The sequence below is a fragment of the Chelonia mydas genome, chromosome 13, assembly GCF_015237465.2.
Source record: "Chelonia mydas isolate rCheMyd1 chromosome 13, rCheMyd1.pri.v2, whole genome shotgun sequence".
Lineage (NCBI taxonomy): Eukaryota > Metazoa > Chordata > Testudines > Cheloniidae > Chelonia > Chelonia mydas.
The window spans coordinates 15,639,650-15,660,403 of record NC_051253.2 but is presented as its reverse complement, the minus strand read 5'-3'; the positions used below and the strand labels follow the sequence as shown (position 1 = coordinate 15,660,403).

At 42.1% G+C, this 20,754-nt stretch overlaps 1 protein-coding gene across 2 annotated transcripts; it reads right to left on the bottom strand.

The window, feature by feature from the left end:
• Nucleotides 1-385: 385 nt before the first annotated feature.
• On the bottom strand, nucleotides 386-17,847 carry KCNG1 (potassium voltage-gated channel modifier subfamily G member 1). Of its 2 annotated transcripts, none has more exons than XM_037877178.2 (3): nucleotides 17,371-17,847; nucleotides 8,306-9,110; nucleotides 386-7,766 (listed from the first exon to the last, which is right to left on the bottom strand). In XM_037877178.2, the coding sequence occupies exons 2-3, from the start codon at nucleotides 9,062-9,064 to the stop codon at nucleotides 6,996-6,998; spliced, it is 1,530 nt and encodes a 509-aa protein (XP_037733106.1). In that variant the 5' UTR covers nucleotides 9,065-9,110; nucleotides 17,371-17,847; the 3' UTR covers nucleotides 386-6,995. The 2 variants fall into 2 exon arrangements, with proteins under 2 accessions (XP_037733106.1, XP_043383153.1); XM_043527218.1 differs by lacking the exon at nucleotides 17,371-17,847 and adding an exon at nucleotides 10,524-10,645 and having other exon boundaries at nucleotides 393-7,766.
• Nucleotides 17,848-20,754: the final 2,907 nt, after the last annotated feature.

Below are 20,754 nucleotides of genomic sequence, written 5' to 3'. Positions count from 1 at the left end.
CATGGGTATACAAAGCCTATCAGCAGGGCTACAGGGTAACAATGTGGTTGTGGTAGCTTGTATACATGTAACACACATTCTATAATTAGTCTGTTTGGGTCTCTGTGCTTCTAACTAGGACAGAACTTTATTTCTGTTCAGGTGCCATTCATTTCTGGATTAGGTGTTTGAGGCAGAGAGGAGGTAAAATAGCTATTGGACAGAGAATGCGGAAAGATCTGCCAATATCATGTGAGCTTGCTAGCTTTCCTCCTCAGTAAGGGCTGTAGCTTATCAGCTGTGCTTTCAGCATGGTTAATGGTGTCCATGGTGATTTCTGTGGAGGATTTCAGAGAATATGAGATAATGGAGCATTCCAAAGAAAGGCAAAAGAAATGGACACAATAGTAGGAAGTTGTAATTTTATTAATTATTTTGGGTCAGATTCTGAACTCCTTCTTTAATCAATACACAGACAAAATGCCCATTAACTTTACTGATAATGGTTAAACTTGCGTACACTGGTGGGTCAGTGCCAAACAGATAACCAATATTGTCTCAAAGGGACAGTAACAGTACAAGTCAATACAGAACATGCACAGAGCCTGCATGCTGCAGTGAACTAGGCAGAGTTTTAGAAGGATCTCATCTAGTCTCTGTTGCACTCCTGGTTTTCAGACTGCTCATTACCATAGCATCTCAGAAGGCAATGAAGGAACAATGATAAGTAAATGAGCTGGTGGGTCTAGCGTTAGGCATTTTAAGCATTAGTATAGAAATATGCCCTTACAGGATTTTTTCCCAGTGTAGGGCAGGATTTATAAAACATGATTCCAGTTTCATGCCCTGTGACACTACCTGATCTCTGGGAATGGCTCTCTTTGGGTATGTCTACACTGCAATTACACACCTGCAGCTGGTACATGCCAGCTGACTCAAGATGTTTTAATTGTGGTGTAGATGTTGGGGCTTAGGCTGCATCCCAAGCTCTGGGATGCTCCCACCTTGCAGAGTCCTAGAGTCCAGGCTGCAGCCTGAGCCCAAAAGTCTAAACCGCAATTAAACAGCCCCTTAGCCGGAGCACCTTAGCGCAAGTCAGCTGGCACGGACCAGCTGTGGGTTTTTAATTGCAGAGTAGCCAGACCCTTTGTGATCTCATGACATCTCTGTTGGAGACTTCAAACTCACTGTTCCATAATACACTCTACATCCTAGTTTTAAACACTGATGGTTTGTATTTCTGAGACACGAGGCCTAATTCATCTCTGGGATAACTGGATGCTGCAGCCCTGCAAAATCCTCCATGGGATAAGCAATTGAAAAGGACTGTTAAAATGCAGCAGCTGGGACATCTGTTAATTCAGTCAGTTCCATGCTGCTGATTAATAGTATAGCTGATTGATTGATTGATTGACTACATTTATAGTTCATTATTAAAAATGTTCAGAACACCAAATAAAAAAGCTTAGCCAAAGTTTATTGTTTAAGACAAAGTACAATATGAAACAGACATACATACCTCTCCTTTTGGGAAGAAATGTTTATTTCACAGCATTTTCACCTTACACAGTAGGTGGTCTTCAAAATATACCCCCAAACTACTGTTGCTTGCAAGTTAGAATGCACTTTGTGTCAGCTGAGATCCAACCCACCAGTTTGCCAAGTTCCTTGTGGTTCTGTACCTTCCCTTATCTCTCTTTTGGATACTACATTTTAAACCAGTTGCCCATGAAGTTACCAGGACAAGGACATAGAATGAATGTATCTTGCCTTTGACAGCCTTTATATTTGCTAATGGCAAAAGCTACATTTAGCTTTGCAGAGTATGGTGGGATATATATCTTGACATAAGTGAGCAGTGGAAAACATTGTGGGAAAGATGTAATACAAATTGGTTAACATAACTGCCCACATGCTGGGTATAATACAGTGTTAATCTGGTATGCCCTACGCCTAACATGTATGTGTTGGCTAACAAGGTGTAAATTAAAATGACCATGTGGACAGTCCCTTCCACGACCCTAGAGTAAACAGTTCAGGTTCTAGTTAATACCATTGGCTGATCTGTTCTCAGAGATTCCTCCTCCCATCTTCTAATTTGTATTTGACACTCTTTAAATTTCATTTTTGATTGAATATGTTCATTTCAATCTGCACAGATTTGGGAGTATGCTGTCCAGTTTTCAGTCTGTTCTGCTGTGCTAACTTCTACTGGCAAATCTGTGAGTGGGATTTGGTGTTTCTTAGCTTTATCAGAAATATTTATCAGTTTCTTTGTTTTTTAACTCATTAACTTTTTTTTTTAAAATTCTCTCCTATAATATAGGGTATAGTTAATCAGTGGTCAGTCCTGAATCTCTTAGTATCTGTTATCTGCTACTGTGTTATTTAGTTGCTCTGAGTTGATAGAGGCCAGCTCCTTTCTGGGCACTACATCTGGATTTAATGGGCACTATGTAATGAACAGGATGTTCAGTAAGCAATTGAATGGGGGATGAGGGATGGAACTGGTGGTACTGTACAACTGAAGACTTAAACTGTTGTCCAAGGGTTAGTACCTCACCTATGATAGGGTATTTTTACTGAAGTATCCTGTAAAGACTAACTCTTATCAAGAGACAAGAAGAGCAGTGGAAAGGAGGTACTGTTCCACCACAGCAATTTTTAGTTTTACATCAATCTGAACACTCAGCTAAACTCTGCCCACACATCATGAATGTGCAGGACGTGCCAGTTTTCCTTCTCAGACACGTGTATTAGATGATGCATGAATCCATGACTCAGCCCTGCACAAAAGGTTTTTGTTTAATAGGACATAGCCAAAGGCATTGAATATTCATATAGGAAAGACTGAGAGTACAATGGAATGATGTTACAGTGGGACCCAATTCCTACATCTGCCACAAAGGGAGATTTCCCTGGGTAAGAATTGCAGGACATGGTTCATGGTGAAGTGGCATTGAGTAAACCTCTAGTAAGGGAAGTATAATGCAAGTCTCCCATTCTTCCAAATGCATGGCAGTGTGCAGACTGCCACTGCAGTCAACGATCCACATCAAATGATGTTCAGTGAGGGAAAATCAAGGAGAAACTCACTGTATCTCTATTTTTTTGCTATAGAAATGTGTTTAAATGATTTTTAATATATATTACACTGATCTGCTGAATTTTATTTTTTGCCACTTTTGAGAAAAGTGGGAAAAAAGAAGAGATTTTCAGGAGTGTAATTTAATGAGTTGTCATCCTAACTGGAAATGCAGGTCTCTGAGGGGATTCTTCTCTTCACTTGAACTCCCCATCTGTTTCCTATTCATTCCTTCAATTCCTGTCCCTGATTTCTTCTCTTCTCATTCTTACTTAGTTTTACAAACAATTTTAAAGTTATGTTCTGACGGGCAGGGGGAATGCGTAAGTTTCTGGCTCTCAGAAACACATGAGAGAGAGGGTTCCTGTACTCAAGCTGTTGAATTAGCACTTAGAGCCTAAGGGTGCACTAGAAGTACATAGGCAGATAGAGAGATTTTGACTCCTGACTAATGCTCTCTTCTGTAGCCAACCTGCTTCAGCTAGTGATGTTCATTGCCTAAATCCTCTCTCCCAACTGGTAGTTACTTCCTACGTGGGACCTCAGAATGTCAATCAGCCATGTAAGTTCTCCCACTTTTGCTTTCTTTGCACCCTCTTCCATCCCTCCCTTCCAGGCATGAGGAATGTGTCACCAACAGAGGATAAAGGTGAATGAAAGTCTTCATCTGCTCTGAGATTTACTCCACTATTGCATCATCTTCTTGCTCCACTGATGACACTTCAGCTGCTCGTGGTAGCCAGCCTGCATTATAAGCAAGCACATGAAAATATAAAGAAAGCCCAACTCTTTATTCATCAAAACTAATATAGCTACCACCATTCAATTTGAAAATATACATACTATTGCTGTATATACAGGATAATACAAATAGCAAAGCGAATCCAGCTCTAGTAGGATATTTGACAAGTACCACTTTTTATCAGTGGCAATTTAAACAATTCCTTTGTACTTCATGAAAGCACAGAGTGTTTTTAAAGGAACTTTTTGTTAACTTCACATGCTGTTAAAAAGCAAGAAAGGAAAGCTATCAGACTCAGTAGCTGTCAGCTGTGTGGCTGCAAACATTTCAGAGTCAGCTTTTGAATCAATCTACAATTTCATAAATTTGTCTACAAATTGAGATAATACACTGTAAAGAGTTATAATAATTTAAAATCTTCAGGCTTCACAGTAGAAACTGGAACTCAGCATGTGGGATTCATGCTAATGTTGTATTCCTAAGACATATAGCTGTATTAATTTAGCATAAGAACTACAGTATGTATCACTTTGCTGTAAAACATAAGCAATTTGTTACAATGATTCATAGTACAACATGTTGATTCTCTTACAAGTTATTTGTTGCCAAGTGCAAAATTACAATGGGCTACATCCTGAAATCCTTACTTGTTTCTGACTCAGGCAAATCCCCCTCCGGCTTGGTGCTTAGTACCCACCCTTAAGGATTTGACTCAAGTCATGACTTCAGGATCTGGCCATAATTTTGCAACAGAAAAAACAATATCTGAAATACACGTACTTAACGCTGATTTAAACATAAATTGATGAAATTAGGCCAAATCCTCAGCTGGTGTAAACTGGCATAGCATGGAGCTCAGCAGAGGATGTGGCCCATAATCTCTTGATTCATGTTTATTTTGACATACAGCTTCTCCTTTAGGACCCAGTCCTGCAAACACATACAAGTAATTTTACTCTTTCAAATAGTCCCATTACCAAATCCTTTTATAATGGATGCTAATACAAAGGAATAAAGACCTCGAGTGCTTGTGTTGTGGTTAAAGTTACAGCTGGTCAAAACATCTGGAATTTTTTTGATGGAGAAGGGACTATTTTTTCATGAAAAAATAGTCCCTGGTTTTTTCAACTCTAATTAAAGCACAAGAATGGGGGTCAGCTAGGACTATAACCCACTTCTTCTAGGTCACACAATTGCTGTGACCTTGGGCTACTCATTTGACTCATCATGTCTCAGTTTCATTGGAATATTTACCTGTATCACAGCAATTTTGTGAAGCTTCATTCATTAATGTTTGTACAGTGCTCTGAGAACTCTGGTTAAAAAGTGGTAAGGAGGTTTGAACTATTATTTCTTAGTAGGAAAACATAAGATGTCTATTATGATAATTGTATACATCTAATATTATTTTATTATTATTTATAACTTAAGCCAAGTCACTGTAACATGGAGACTTGGCCATTCATTGTAGACCGATACACTAGGTTTCACCTTTCACAGACAAAAATTCAAGTGAAGATGAGTTTTGCATTTCATCCCCAACCTCTTTGATATAAATCACAAAACCATCATACAGTTTAACACGATTGAAAGTCCCTGTTTGAGAGAGATCAGAGACCAGAACAGGGATTCCGAAAAATAGGTTTAAGGTGAGATGGCAGAGATGCTGGGAACTTTCATTTCTTGGCTCATGACAGTTAATGAACAGGAAATTGACATTGTTCTTTTAAACTGGGAAACTTCACCTAAAGTTAAGATTTTCAACATAATACACTCTCTCTAAGAGACAAATCAACCAATTTGATTTCTTTGTTAAAGTTCTGGACTTTGTCTCTTGAGCTGTCATATAGCCCAAACCTGCTCTGATTGAAATGAATGGGAGGTTTGTCATTGACTTCTGGGGGAGCCAGATCAGGACCCAATCCTGAAAGCCTTATTCACCCATGTGGTCCCATTGACTTCAAGAGAACAACTTGTTTTTGGACTAGTAAAGTAAAAGATGCAGGATCGCGCTTCTTTAGTTGTCTTTAAGTTTCCCAAAATAATTTTTCTTCAGTGCTATGATGCCTGCGGTAACAGTGAAGGAAGAGCTAATTAGCTGAAGGCTTTCCACCTTATAGTCTTGAGTCACTGGAGACTGACTTAGTCTCCCATGACTCAATTGGTATTATTTCCTTTTTACATCACTGGCAACTTGTTGTAATACTCCTTGCTTTTTTTTTTTTAAAAGAAGCCAGATGCCATACAGTCAACGCACAGCACCAGAATCAACCTGATTAGTAATGCTGCAGCTTCATCTAGAAACAGAGTCTTTTTCTGTTTTCTATCTGGTTTAAAGGGATAACATTGAAACAGACATCATTACTATGATGTTATCATGCACGTTCGGTTTAATTTGCAGCTAGCTACCTCCTTGTCATCTGTACTGGATGTCACAAAACGCAAGACCCTCTCACCCATTACTGGGAATATTTTGTTGAATTATATCAGAGCTACAGTATAAGCCCATTTAAGTTTTGAAGCTGCTGAGCTATAAGTAATTACATCTTCAGCACATGCCTGTCCCAAAGCACGCAGAAACCAATAGCTCCTCTTCATTGTTATTGTTATTTTCAGGAAAGGCGCACAAGGAAAATACTATGTTTGCCTGCCCTAAATGACACACACCTGGTTTAATCATCTCCAAGGGCACAATGGGTAATTTACATACTTGGTTACTTCTACTACAGTCAATGGAGGTACACCGGGGATGAATTTAGACTTGAACTTGTTATCTTTATAGTATTTATATACATGAAGAAAATAAAGAAGAACTTATTTAATTATCAAAATTAATACCTACATAATGTCTTGGTTGGAAAATGGTACATCACTTTATATTACAAATACAACACAGCCTGTGTCAAGTATGTATTTTACATTGTTCTCATTTCAGTCAGAGAACTCAAATTCCTAATATCCCACTGCATGATCTCATGGAGAAAAACTGTCTTAACTGTATATTTTGTTGAAAAGAAAAGAAAAAGCCTTTAATAATAGGCTTTTAAAACCACATCAGCTTGATGGCTAAAACCCCTTTTCTTGCTATTTGTATAAAGATTTCTTTAAATGCTTCCAAAGCAAATGGTAAGATGGGATCTCTGACTGCATAACTTTGCCCAATATCAGACAATTATGGCAACTTAAATTTCAGTTGTTGTCCCTAGTCTCAGAAGAGATACTGGGAAATAAAATGTCACTCCTTTGTGATTCATTACTTAGCTGAGACTTAGTTTTTAATAAGAATTGTGCTTTCCTGAACATGAGTCTTTCCTGCTCTTGCTTCAGCTCAATGTAGGAGCGTGAAAACGTGTGGAAGATGGAGGTGACTGGAAATGCCATGAGGAGAATGCCACTCAGAATGCTGCTTAAAGCCACCACCTGGCCTGGAATGCTTCTGGGAACCATGTCACCATAGCCTACTGTTGTCATGGTGATTACTGCCCACCAGTAGCACGCAGGGATGCTGGTAAACTCCTGTGAGTCTGCCATCTCATTCTCAATGACATACAAGAGCGGCGCAAAAAGTGCAATGGCCACACAGAGGAAGAGCAGCAAGAGTCCAAACTCCCGGGTACACCTGCGAGCGGTGAGTCCTAAAGTCTGCAGGCCGAGAGAGTGCCTGGCCAGCCGCATGACATATAGAATCCTCAAGGCACGGAGTATGCGGAGCACCAGACCTACTTTGTCCAGATAGATGTTGCCAGAGGTTGGCTTTTTAAAGCCCACCGAAGTGGTATCTACTAGTAAAGTGATATAATAGGGCAGAATGGCAATAATGTCAATCAGGGTTAATGGTCTCCTCAGAAATACAAACTTGCTCTTTGCCTGAATGAATCTCAACAGGAATTCCAAGGAAAACCATGCCACACAGACAGATTCCACGATGAAAACATTGTAGCACATCTGGGAGCATTCACCCTAGAAGAAAGAGAAGGAGTTTATACTAAATAAATGAACAGTCACTATTTTAGTTGGTAAAGTGACAGGAATGATATTTTTTTGGTCTTTACAGCCATAATATTAAATAAATTGAAGCTGTATTAAGGGGTGACCAGTTTGGCAAATCTGCTGAATTACAAGCTAAATACAAAACTTACCACACCCCCAATACTTCTTCCACTGAAGTCAATGGCAAAACTCCCCTTGACTTCAGAGGCAGTGAGGTCTGGCACCAACTTCCCTAGTTTCTATTAGTAATTATGGTATTCTTAAGCAGCACAAACAAAGCTTCAAAAATTCATCATATGGCTGTCCAGAAGAATGCATATTTACAAAATGTTTTTGTCAGAGAAAAGTGTCATTTACAACTTTCAGTATCTTTATCTACAGGCCTTATCCTGCTCGCCCTGAAGACAACTACAAAACTCCCACTTGCTTCAATGGGAGCAGAATTAGGCCCTGTATTTGCTTTACTTTTTCCAAAGAGTGATGTTTTACCATCCTGAAAGTCAACTTACTCTCTCCTCCTCCTCTCTTAAGTCGGGCATGGTGCTGATGGATAGGTTCACTGCAGTAATGGTCACAAACAATACAGACAAACATGCAAATACTTTCCCAGGAAGCCCCGACTGAGGCCTCTCCACCATGTCTTGTAACTTTTTCATGCACAGGTTGGCTCTTGTCTCTTCCACTGTTTCACCTGGGTTTTCATTCTCTATGAGGTCGTCCTCCCTTTCGTTCATTTCTGTAAACTCCTCCATTTTTTGCAGATACCTCCTCTTGCAGCACCATTCCAGACTGTCCTCCTCAATGCCCCAGTAGAGCAGCTCCTCTTGGAAAGAAAGAGCGCACATCTCTCGCATGAGCCGAAGCTTCCCAACCCGCAAAAATGTCAGGATTGTCCTAAATGCTCCCGGGTTGCGGTCGAAAAAGAATTCATTGCACGTCACATCGTAATCATCGCAAATGTTTAGAATGTCATCAAAATTATTACAAAATTTCAGTTGGCCCAAGCGTGTCAGGGGAAACTCATCAAGTGTGGTCCAGGGCAGCAAGTATTTAATGCCCCCTACATTTATGATGATATGATGCTTCCGGTCCTCAGGTTGAATGCTTTTAAAGAGAACCTCTTCAGGGTGAATTAGCTTGGCTCTTTGGTAAAAAACTCCCTTGAGGGTTTCTGTTTCTGGAAAGAACGTGTGGTTGAAGGAGGTATCTGAAGCACAGCTCAGGGCGCTATAGTCATAATCAGAATTTTCTCCTGTTAAAAGAGTCATTTTGGAAGCTAACTTCACATCCCTTAGACACTCCAGCAAGAGTATTCTGGAACAAAGAAAATACAGATGTTTGGTGTTAATGTATATGTTTGCCCTCTGGATCTGAAACAAAGATGGTGATTGAAACTTGACTATCTATAGGGTTGCTAAAGAAATCACAGAGAAAATGTATGCCTGCAAGTGGTTCTGTATATTTAGCAGAATGCGAATGTAAAAAAGAAGTTATTGCACAGACATGTAGAGTTCAAGTGTGTGGTGCAGAAAAGGAATTGGAAAAAAGCATTCCTGTTTGTTTACTATATGTAAAAGTCTTCTTAAATATTTTAGTAACAATTACGTACATACAAAAGAATCCGAAGTTGATTATGATGAACTTCACTAAATATCCTTGTCTGTTCAAGCAGTCTTAGACTGCTTTCAAGGAAGTCAAATGGAAACAATGTTGACAAAACATTTGCACTGCTATTCATATATAATGCTCGCCAGTTGTGTGTAACTGGACATATAAATAGCATGACAGCTTGCTCTCTGGAGCCTCAAACCTTATTCAGAGAAGATAGTTTAATAACTTTATATGAATTTCATACAAATCATACACTATTCTTTGGATTCAATAATTTTGTTTAATAGACACTGTTCTCACTGTACTGCTAATATATTTAATATAGTTGGAGCAAAGGTACCTTTCTCTGTCATTCTAAGAGTCTCCCAAAGGTTCTTATGATATGGTTCTGAAAATATGAAGGAGCAAATTCTGCTCTCAGTTACACCAGTGTAAATTTGGAGTGACTTCACACAAGGAATGGAGTGATCTTGGGTTCATGCCGATATAAAAATTTGGCCCTGAAACTGCTAATCTCTCTCTGCCTAACTTGCTGCACTGCAACACTCACTTGAATTACTTTAGAAGGTGGCTGTCACATAAGAAAGGAATATGCCACGCTGGCTCTAGATTTCTCATCTGTATATTCAGCCACATTTAACATGAGTAGCTATTTAATTTTATTGGGTGGGTGGGTGGGGAGTGTTTTCACTGAAAAACAATTGAGTGCAATAAATAAATAGTAATCACACTTGCTAGTCACAGGCTCACAGAGGGGCAGCAAATATTCCATGCTCCAGCCTTCCACAACAATATATTTTTGCTGCATGTGCTTGGGACACTTACTCTGTCTCCTTTAATGGGTGGGGAAGGAGACAGCAGCTACAGTAGGCTCCATTAGACACAGAACTACTCTTCTCTGGTGTTAAAGATTATGAATGAAGCCATTTATTTTAAAAGCTTGCATACTTATAGCCAGAAGCACCACAAGTATCACGCTGCAGAACAGCTGCATTTCAATCTCAGCATGATGGGCTGCTCATGCATGTCAAAATTCTCTGTACATGGCAGACTTTAATGTTACCATTATCTCAACTATTCTCTACGCTGAAGTTTAATCCCCCTTCCGAAGCTAACCTTTTCCTGTTTCCTCAGGGCAGATGGACTCGTGTTCTTGGTGGAGTGATATCTTCATGCCTCTGACACCTCTCAGTATAAAAGGAATTCAATAATCACCTGCCCTTAAAGAGAAGATGGAGGATCCTGGGTAAGGAAAACCTATGTAGAATACACAAGTATAGCCAAAGCTTCATTCAGATCCTGCTAGAGCCACAGTACTCTTTCCTGGCCTGAGGTAAGCAAAAGAGGGCTTTGTCGTCTTGTTTGTATCATGGTGCAGGATCTCCACTGCTGCTCCCCCGTGCTCCATGAACACAACTCACAGGAAAGGTGCCAAAAACTCCTATACGTTCAACTTTCCCTGCCTTATTACACAAACTCTCACTCACAAAACTGAGCTCAAGTTGTTCTGTCTTGGCCAGGAACATACACGTATGGCAATGCCCAAGGAAAGAGAAATACAATTCTAAAAAATCTTTGGAACTGAAACGTGGAGAGCAAACAAAGGGGCAAATCCACTGGTTCTTAGGCAAGGTTCTAATGGATTTCAGTAAGTGTCTTGCCTGAATAAAGACTGAGTAATGGGCTATTGATTGACATGTCATATTTTCTGCAGAAACATTAACACAAAATGTAATCCTATGTAAAAAGACACTGTCAAGGTTCCTTCCCCACTCTGAACTCTAGGGTACAGATGTGGGGACCTGCATGAAAACCTCCTAAGCTTACTTTTACCAGCTTAGGTTAAAACTTCCCCAAGGTACAAATTAATTTTACCCTTTGCCCTTGGATTTCCACTGCCACTACCAAACTTTATCTGGGTTTACTGGGAAACGTAGTTTGGACACGTCTTTCCCCCCAGAATCCTCCCAACCCTTGCACCCCACTTCCTGGGGAAGGTTTGGTAAAAATCCTCACCAATTTGTATAGGTGACCACAGACCCAAACCCTTGGATCTTAGAACAATGAAAAAGCATTCAGTTTTCTTACAAGAAGACTTTTAATAGAAGTAAAGGAATTACCTCTGTAAAATCAGGATGGTAGATACCTTACAGGGTAATTAGATTCAAAACATAGAGAATCCCTCTAGGCAAAACCTTAAGTTACAAAAAAGACACACAGACAGGAATAGTCATTCTATTCAGCACAGTTCTTTTCTCAGCCATTTAAAGAAATCATAATTTAACACATACCTAGCTAGATTACTTACTAAAAGTTCTAAGACTCCATTCCTGTTCTGTCCCCGGCAAAAGGAGCATACAGACAGACACAAACCCTCTGTTTTTCTCCCTCCTCCCAGCTTTTGAAAGTATCTTGTCTCCTCATTGGTCATTTTGGTCAGGTGCCAGCGAGGTTACCTTTAGCTTCTTAACCCTTTACAGATAAGAGGATTTTTCCTCTGGCCAGGAGGGATTTTAAAGGGGTTTACCCTTCCCTTTATATTTATGACAGACACGCTCTGGGAAATTCCAGCCAATAGTGAGATTATTAGTGAAGCTTCATGACAAGTGACGGTTCTCTGCCATTACCTACTGGTAAAGCTGCAAGAGTTCAGATAAGCTAATAAATCCTGTATAGAATGATAGCTGCACTGCAAAAGTTTGCACCTGCAAAGAACAGAGGTCAAGGGGTGCAAATTTAGAGGTCATTTTTCAAAGATTGGCTCCAAGGGTAGGTTGGTGTTAGCTTCTACTTCTCAGAGAATGCTTTTACTAACAACCAAACTTGCAGTTACCCTGAGATACAGTCCTACCATATAAAGCATTCCCATTGACTTTACAGCTAGTCTACTAGTAAAGTACTCCTGAGATGATGTTCTCTGTGAGAATGATGCCCTGGGGAATTCAGGCTGTAACTCCTGCTGAGATGTGGGAGACCCTGTCAGATGCTGAACTGACACCCACACCCCCTCCTTCAGTGTTCCCCAGTGTTCTGTTTCAAAAAAATGTTTTATTCTTACCAACTTGACTGTGTCTATTGTGGGGTTGGGCCAAAGGGAACGCTGATACGTTTACAGTTCCTGGAAATTGTGAATAACCAGGAGAGGAGTTAAATTAACCGTTTTCCCTTCTGAGGTAAGCAAAGAGGGCTTCTGCTATATCAGATGATGTGGGTTAATAACAGCTTATGCCCTTAATTGCAGCCAGAAAAAAATGAGGAGGCAGCTAATCTCTGTGATTGGTTTGCTCTCCCAGTACATCCACTGATACAACGTGAGGAAATGGGAGAAAAAATGTAAATGTTATGCATGTGTCAGGCTTGCACTGTAACCCACAGGCACCAACTGTGAAATCATTAAGCCATAAAAATGCGTTTTCATTGCCTTCCCACCTCTGTCTCTGTATGTGTGCAAGACGACAGGCCAAATTAATCCATGGTGTAACCCACTGAATGGCTGGGACTATAAAACGTGGCCATTGGCTACCCTTTTCCTGTAACGAGAGGTTGAGAAGCCTAGATAGTACAACTAGATGCTACAATGGTGGGTGCCTAGTAGATATCCATCTCTACATCTCATTTACCTCACATGCAAAAAGCACAACCTCCCAACCATCCCTGTGTCTGGCTGAAGCTGAACACAGGCAAGCCACAGGTGGTAACATTTGGAAGGTGGGAAACACTTTGAACAGCTAGCTATCACTTTTTGTTTACCCTCCGTGGAAGAAGTCTACCCCAAGATGGCCAAACTGGTCCACAACATAAGGTCTTCTCAGTGCTGCTGGACTCACGGAGAGTGATGAGCCACAAAAAATATTTTATTTAGGACTAGCCAGAAAACTGAACCCTACTCTCCACACTAGGCTATTACCACTGGATCTAAGTATGAACACTCCATCATCAGCAATGCTTCAATAACTCCAGAACACAGCCGCTTTCTCTTCAGCAACACCAAATTCGCCAGGAGCACTTTGTCGCATCCATCCATCCCCGTTCCACTCACTACCCTGATTTCCTGTGGAATACTGGGCTAAAACTCAGAGCTAAGCTTTATGGCCGTACAGGGGATTGTCCCAAGGTACCTCAGAGAGCGCTGTGACAACACCACTCTCCACAGCTGCTTTTCTCAGGAAATGTGGAACTGTAAACGTCCAGGATGGATCTCGTGAAAGCAGAAGACAGGACATTCTTGGCAACAGGGCCAAGTCTCTGGCACTCCTTACTGGGGAAGACCAGAATGGCCACATATTTCATAACCTTCAAAATGAGGTTTAAAACTCACTCCTTCAACTTGGCATTCCTGGAAATGTGGCAGAATATGACAAAGAAGGGGGAAAAAAAGGGAGGAGAAGGAGGCGAGAGAGTAGAAGAAAATCAAAGATAATAAAAAACAAGCCCACAGTCCCTGACTGTGTGAAGCAGGAAGGAAAATGAAACAGTATAGTGTGAGTCTGTGCTGTTTGTATTATTCCTTGGGAGGCACGCCTATGCTATGGTGATAGGTGTTGCCAGAAGACCAAGATGGTCAGGAGAAAGATGACCAACTGCAGATTTCTGTTGCTGAAAAGCTCATCAGCAATGAGCAAATTCTATTCACCTCTCAAGGAACACTATACTATAAGCAAGTATTACGAGTGTGCTTTTTCTTTAAAAGATAGGTAAATTCAGCCCTTGTATTTGTGTAAAGTTTCCATTCAGCAATTTGACTTCTATGCCCTTTTCAAAGAAAATGTTAGTTTGAAAATTAAAAATGTTCTGTGGTTACAAGGAAGCTACAACAAAGCTCGATAACGACCAAGTCCATCCTTGGGGTAACTCTACTGGCTGCAGTGGATTTATGCCAGGAATGAACTTATCCCATTTCAGCCCAACCCAAATAGTGTATAAAAGCAATAAGCTACAACCATATTTTCATGACACACAACAGACCAAGAACCAAGCAACACTATCATGATAGCAAATCTGCCTTGTACCAGTTCCACAAAAGCACCGTAAAACATCAATTTCAATTAAGAGATGTTTTAAGTCAGACACTGCATCTGAACATTAACGCATTAGACAAACTAGTCAGCCCAGATCAGTAATTATTCTGGGTGATGAGACAGGTCAAGCTCTAAACAGGTCCTCTTGCATTAGCCTGCTCTACAGAAACAGCTCTGGGTAATGCCCAGTGATAAAAATCCACTGGCTCCTTTCATTTCCTTTGAGACAACACTCTCTCTGTTCTGAGTGGACTGGGACTTGGGAAATGTGGGTCCTGTTCCTGGCTGTGCTGCTGGCCTTTTGTGTGACCCTGGGCAAGCCACTTGTCTCTGTGGCTCTCTTCCCTCTCACCCTTTTCTGTCATGTCTATTTAGCTTGCAAGCTCACTGGGGCAGGGGCTGTCTCTCACTGTGTTTGTACAGTGCTTAGCACAATGAAAGCTGTGATCTTGTTTGTGACCTCTACGTGCTACTGTTATACAAGTAATACATAATAACAAATATTCTAGTGTGTGTGTGTGGGAAATATCCTTGGTTAACTTTGTTAGGTTGCAATTGTGTGTGTGTGTGTGAGAGAGAGAGAGAGAGGAAGTCTGTGTGTATGTGAGAGAGACAGACACAACCTCTTCAGAAATATCTCATGCTCAGTTTGTGTGTTCTTATCAATTATGTTCAGTAAGTAAACCAAGTTAGAAATCCATTTGATTGCTCTGATTATCCCCACAATTGAGGGAGACTGTCAGACTAATTAAGTTAGGGGGAAGGGATTATTAAGGATGCCCTTCTAAAGCAAACAGAAACAACTAGTTACTTGTTCAAACTCCAGTTCCAAATTTTTCTGAATGTCCTCTGCAGCATTTTGATTTCTGCAGTGCATCTCTGATGTAATCAGAAATCCTGCAAGAAGCCTTGTTACTGTTCTGTTGCAGAGACAAGTCAAAGTTGTGCCTGGATAATAACAACAGCACTAGGGGGACATGGGTCCTATAAAGCCTATAAAGTATCTGAATAGTTCCCCAGACTTCTGTCCCAAGTCTGGTTCCTAGTACTTCTTACATTTGCTGCTGTTTACCATTTCCTCTTGTAAAACATGTTCCAATGCAGTACGACTACTTATATAATTACCTCTCCAAAAAAGGCTCTGCCATAAGAAGCTTTCCTGCCATTTAAAAATTATTCCTGTGTTATACTTCTCCAAATGTGTTATACTTCTCCAAAAGAAAAAAGTTCCACATGCTTCTCAGGCTGTATTAGAAATCCAGCTTGTTATTCTCCAGGACCTGAAGCTCATCGATCCACCATATGGTGCTCACACTATAACACCTGTCTGAGGCTACCATTCTGAAATACTCCAGACTGCACTGACACAACAACTTATGTAGTGACAGGGTACTCAAACTTCTACTCTACTTACAAACACACCCAAAACATTGCAACCTAAGGAAGTTCCCCAGGGATATGTTTCCCCCACTAGATTAATTGTTATTACTTCTCATCAAAACAAGACTTGGAAAAGTTAGTGTCTGACATTAAAATCATATTAATAAATATATCCTATGAAAATAAATAAGCACATATCTGCTGCTCTGTTTGATCTGGTGCAAGCAGTTATACTTAAGGCCAGGGCATGTTATGTTGTGCTAACCCACAAACTAAATGCTGACTTTCCTTTTATTTGAGCATGTTACTGAGACTAATGCTTCTGTCAAAAAACAATCAAAAGAGAAGCAACTTTGCCAAAAAAGAATCCCTATCTTCCTCAGAGATTACTCCAGTATTGATTATAACTGATAACTTGCTTTCTTACTTCCAAATAGTTTTTTCATTGTAAGCAATTTTAAATGAGATATTATAGTAAATTTTAACCACGTTTTAATAAGTAAATGAGATTTGTAGTGTGTTTATATATATATAAACAATTAGTTCACCTTTTGCCATCGAAATGAAAAGTGAACACTGTGCACTAATAGTACACATAATAGCTTTCCCCCCAGTATAACCCTTTCTGATGGATAAATCAGACTGAAGCACACTACTTGTTAAGAACGGCTTTTAAGACAGTAAACACAAAACAAACAAAAAGTCATGAAATTAACAGGATGAAACAGAGAACTTAAAATAATTAAAATGAACTGGATAAAGGACAATCAGAGCCCGGGCAAAGGACACACGACTCCGAAAGTCAGGGAATCGCACTGTACAAACAGACAGCTCAGAGAGAGGGAACAAGACACGGAGAAGGAAACAAGGAATGAAAGCGGATGTAAATAAAAAGCCATGTCTAGCTGATGGATTAGCCGAGGCAGCTGTCGGCGAGGCTCTCAAAGAAAGGAGGGAAGGAAACAGAAAATAGGCTGGAAAGCAGCGGAAAGTTCAGGAGCTCCCGGCACTTTCACTACCTGGATAAGCCACTTTAATGAGCTAAAGAGCCATTATTTTAGTGCAACAGTAGGAAGCGGAGGCCGAGTGAAGGGGCAGGATTCCTTCTGTTAAATCCCTGCTGAGGGCTAAAACCTGTTGCTTGAACGAGATGCGTATGAGTCTGAAATCATCATCCCAATGTTCCGGGGAAACGATCAAAGCCTCCGGCCAAGGGGCAGCCTCCCAGGGCTTTCCGGCCGCGGCGGCGGCTCTTGTCCCATGAGCGCTGGTGACCTGGGGACTGGAGCGAGCGTAAAAAGCAGCTGGCTGCTCTCTGGTCTCTTTTTGTCCCCACTGCTAAACGGCCTGAAAGGGAGAGACCCGGGGAGGGGGGACGCGCGCTCAACGCTCTTCCAAGGAGCCGCAGCCAGGCAGGGCTCCAGCCCCGGCGGCTCGTCGCGGGGGAGGAAAGTTCGCTAGAAACTTGCCCGGGAAGTTCCCGGACGCGGCTGGGCAGGGAGCCGGGGAGCGCAGCCGTGCGGGAGAGGGGAGCCGGGCTGGGCAGGGGAACGGGACGCGCTTACTGTGCTGTGGCGGCTCCGGCCGGCTGGGTCCTTCCCCCGCGGTGCCGGGCAGGCGTGGAGGAGCCGGGCAGCGGCAGCAGGAGCAGCGAGCGCGGCGGCTCGGGAGGGAGCCTGAGCTGCGCTGAGCAGGGCAGAGGCACCGCGCCCAGCGCGCAGGCGGCGGGGCTGGGGCTGCGCCCACAGGACGCTCCCTGCTCCAGTCCCTTTGACGGAGAGGGGCAGAGTCATGGTAACCGTGGCTCGCGTCGCAACCGGCGGCTGCCGCAGCAACCAGGGCCACCCGGGAGCCGCCGGCACGCTCCGGAGAGTCGGGCCCCGCACGGGCAGCCGGCAACACCCGCCAGCGACAGGCGCGCACCCGGCTGCACCACCCCCGGCACATGCGACCTACCGCAGACGCGAGCCCCGCGCACGGGCCACCGGCACGTGCCCGTCCCGCACATGCAACAGGCCGCCGCACACTCTGCAGGCTTGCACCCCCCCCCCCCCGGCGTGCAACAGGCATAGTGGTCACACACACACACACACCTGTGAACATGCATTGAGAAGGACAAGCCCCACCTGAATCCAGCTCAGGTTCAACATGGACACAGGCGATAGAGGCCCACACGCGCCGCAGGCATTGGCATACGCCCACCATAGTGCACACACTAGGCGCAGGCATACACACCAACACTGCATCCAGCGGGCAGACGAACACACATTGCAGGCACACATGCAGCATTGCTTACCTGCATGCACACCTATATTGCACAAAAATACGCCTATGGACGTTGTAAACACCGAGGAGGGATACGCACACTCTGTGTATAGTATACCAGCATTGTGGTAGGTATTTTACACACAAATATAAAGACAAGTTTTGGCCCATTGTAAGTGTGTATGTGGATTGGAAATACCTGCATACAACATGCATGTTCCCTGCGCAAACACAGGCATGTACATAGTCCATGTGCAGCACATTTGCACACACTACATCTTCATGTTAAAACTGCAGAGAAATTGGCCAAGCTACCTTCTGAGAATGTGTATTTTGCAGATATTTTTTACACAGACTTTCAGTTTTTACTTTGCCCACATGCCTCTGAGGACCTGACCTGACTGGGAGTGAAGGGAGGAGCTGAGCATGTCTTTCCACAGAAGCAGTTTGTTTGCTACATACATGAGATACTTTGCACCTTCTGCACCAAACTATTTAGGGCGGGCAGGTGACTGACCAGAAGTTTATTCGATTGTTACAGGCTGTTCTCCAAGGAAAATCCAGGTCCCACTCAGCTGAAACCTCTAAGGCCTCAGGCTCTCAGTGCTAAATTGATGGCAACATTTCATCTTTCTCTTCTGCAAACACTAGCCTGCGTGGTTCTGGATGCGGAAAAGCTCGTGCTGTGCTCTGCAGTTGGGCCGTTGTACCGCATGGTGTCGCTGCACTGCTGTTTGCTTAACAGGATAACCTCAAATTGATAACATTTTTGTGAAGTTGTGGGAGACAGCCAGTGAGACATTGGTTGCATCACATAATACTATTGACAGTAAATCCTTGGTTCCATCCCCCATTCTGTGCCAAGTCAACTGAATGCTATGTAAAAATAGTCAGAAAAAATGACAATTAAAAATATAAATCACATAATATAAACCCACCCAGACCAATAAAAACTAAATGAGTATTCATACGTATCATTCCTATGGCAAGTCACAAAATTCTATTAAAACTAATGATCTCCTATTCAAGTTTTGAAAAATACATGACTCACCGTCCTTGCTATATTTCTCACGAAAGATGTATGGTCTAGCAGATAGGTAAGAATCCCTTATACCGTATGTAGAGATTCATTTGTATGGATTTAATCTTGATTTTAAAGGAGTATTTCTTTATGTTAAATGTTGGTTAGGTAGTTAGGGAACTGGACTGAGATTTAGGGGATCTGGGGTCAGTCCCCAGCTCTGCCGCAGACTTGCTGTGTGAGCTTGGGCAAAACACTTAATCTCTCTGTGCCTTAGTTTCCATCTGTAATGGAGATAATACTGTTTCTTTTTGTCCACCATCTGTTTTTCTTGTCTGTTTAGGCCTCAATCTTGTGAAGAGACCCATGAAGGCATACCCCTGGACCCACATGGAACTACTTGTAGGACTGGGACCTTAGAATGTAAGCAGCCTAGGGCAGGGACCACCTCTTACTATAAAGTATTATGTACTGTGCCAAGCAGAGTGGGGCTGTGATCTCTAGTGAGGCCTCTAGTTGCTACTCTAATATAAATAAATCTTAATATTAAAAATCTCAGTTACAATTGTTTTAAAATATCTCCTCTTTTAAACTAAAATGGAGTGGTACTGAAGTTCAGAAGTGTGGACACAGCAATACAGGTATACTTACCCTCTTACTCAACATTTATTAAACAGCAGCTGTGCAGAGTCCTGAGAGCCAGGAATCTTGGGTTTTGTATCTGACTTTGCAAGTCACTTACAATGTGACTTTTACAACAAGATGTCCGGTGGCACCTTAAAGACTAACAGATTTATTTGGGCATAAGCTTTCGTGGGTAAAAAACAACTTCTTCAGATGCATGGCTGTGGCAGATGAATGTGACTTTTAGGAAGTCTCAACTTTCCTGTCTCCCAGTTTATCCATTGATAAAATGCAGGTTACTACTGACCACATTGATGTTTGTAAAGTGTTTGGAGTTCCTTGAGTGAAATATGCTATGCAATTAAAAGTATTATTAATTATGATGTGAAAGTAAACAAACTGCAGCTATCCCTTCAAGAAGAGATATAATAGCATGATACAGGGGGAGAATTCAGTACATAAGAACGGCCATACTGGGTCAGACCAAAGGTCCATCTAGCCTAGTATAATCCACATTATGATTTTTTAATGCTATGTGTAGAACCTGCATGGAACTTGGAGGGAGGAGCACAGATTGCAGGAGGGAAGAGTTTGGAGGAGGCACCAGGAAGCCAGTCTGTGTGCACATGGCTGGAATGCTAGCTGCAGTTACAGTATTTTAGTTCCTTAAATAAGGAGAAAGTTTCGTTTTAGGCTGTGTCTACACTACCACTTTCAGCGCTAAAACTTTAGTCGTTCAGGGGTGTGAAAAAACACCTCCCGTGAGTGACAAAAGTTTTAGAACTGAAAAGCACCAGTATAGACAGCGCTTTATCACCGGGAGCCATGCTCCCAGCAATAAAGCTACCACCCCTCATTCAAGGTGGTTTTTTAAATCACCGTGAGAGCTCTCCCTTGGCGATAACGTGTGACTACACTGCCCACGTCACAGCGCTGCTGCGGCTGTGCTGTAAATGGGCAGTGTAGACATACCCTTAGAAGCATGAAGTCCTTTCACGTTACCTAGCATGCGGCACATGAAACATGGTGGCAGCAATCA

Excerpts from the sequence above, each read along its gene's own strand:
- KCNG1 (XM_037877178.2), bottom strand. The coding sequence starts at position 9,064 with ATGACTCTTTTAACAGGAGAAAATTCTGATTATGACTATAGCGCCCTG. Across the intron at positions 7,767-8,305 it reads TAAGAGAGGAGGAGGAGAGA|GGTGAATGCTCCCAGATGTG; the intron begins GTAAGTTGACTT and ends TCTTTCTTCTAG.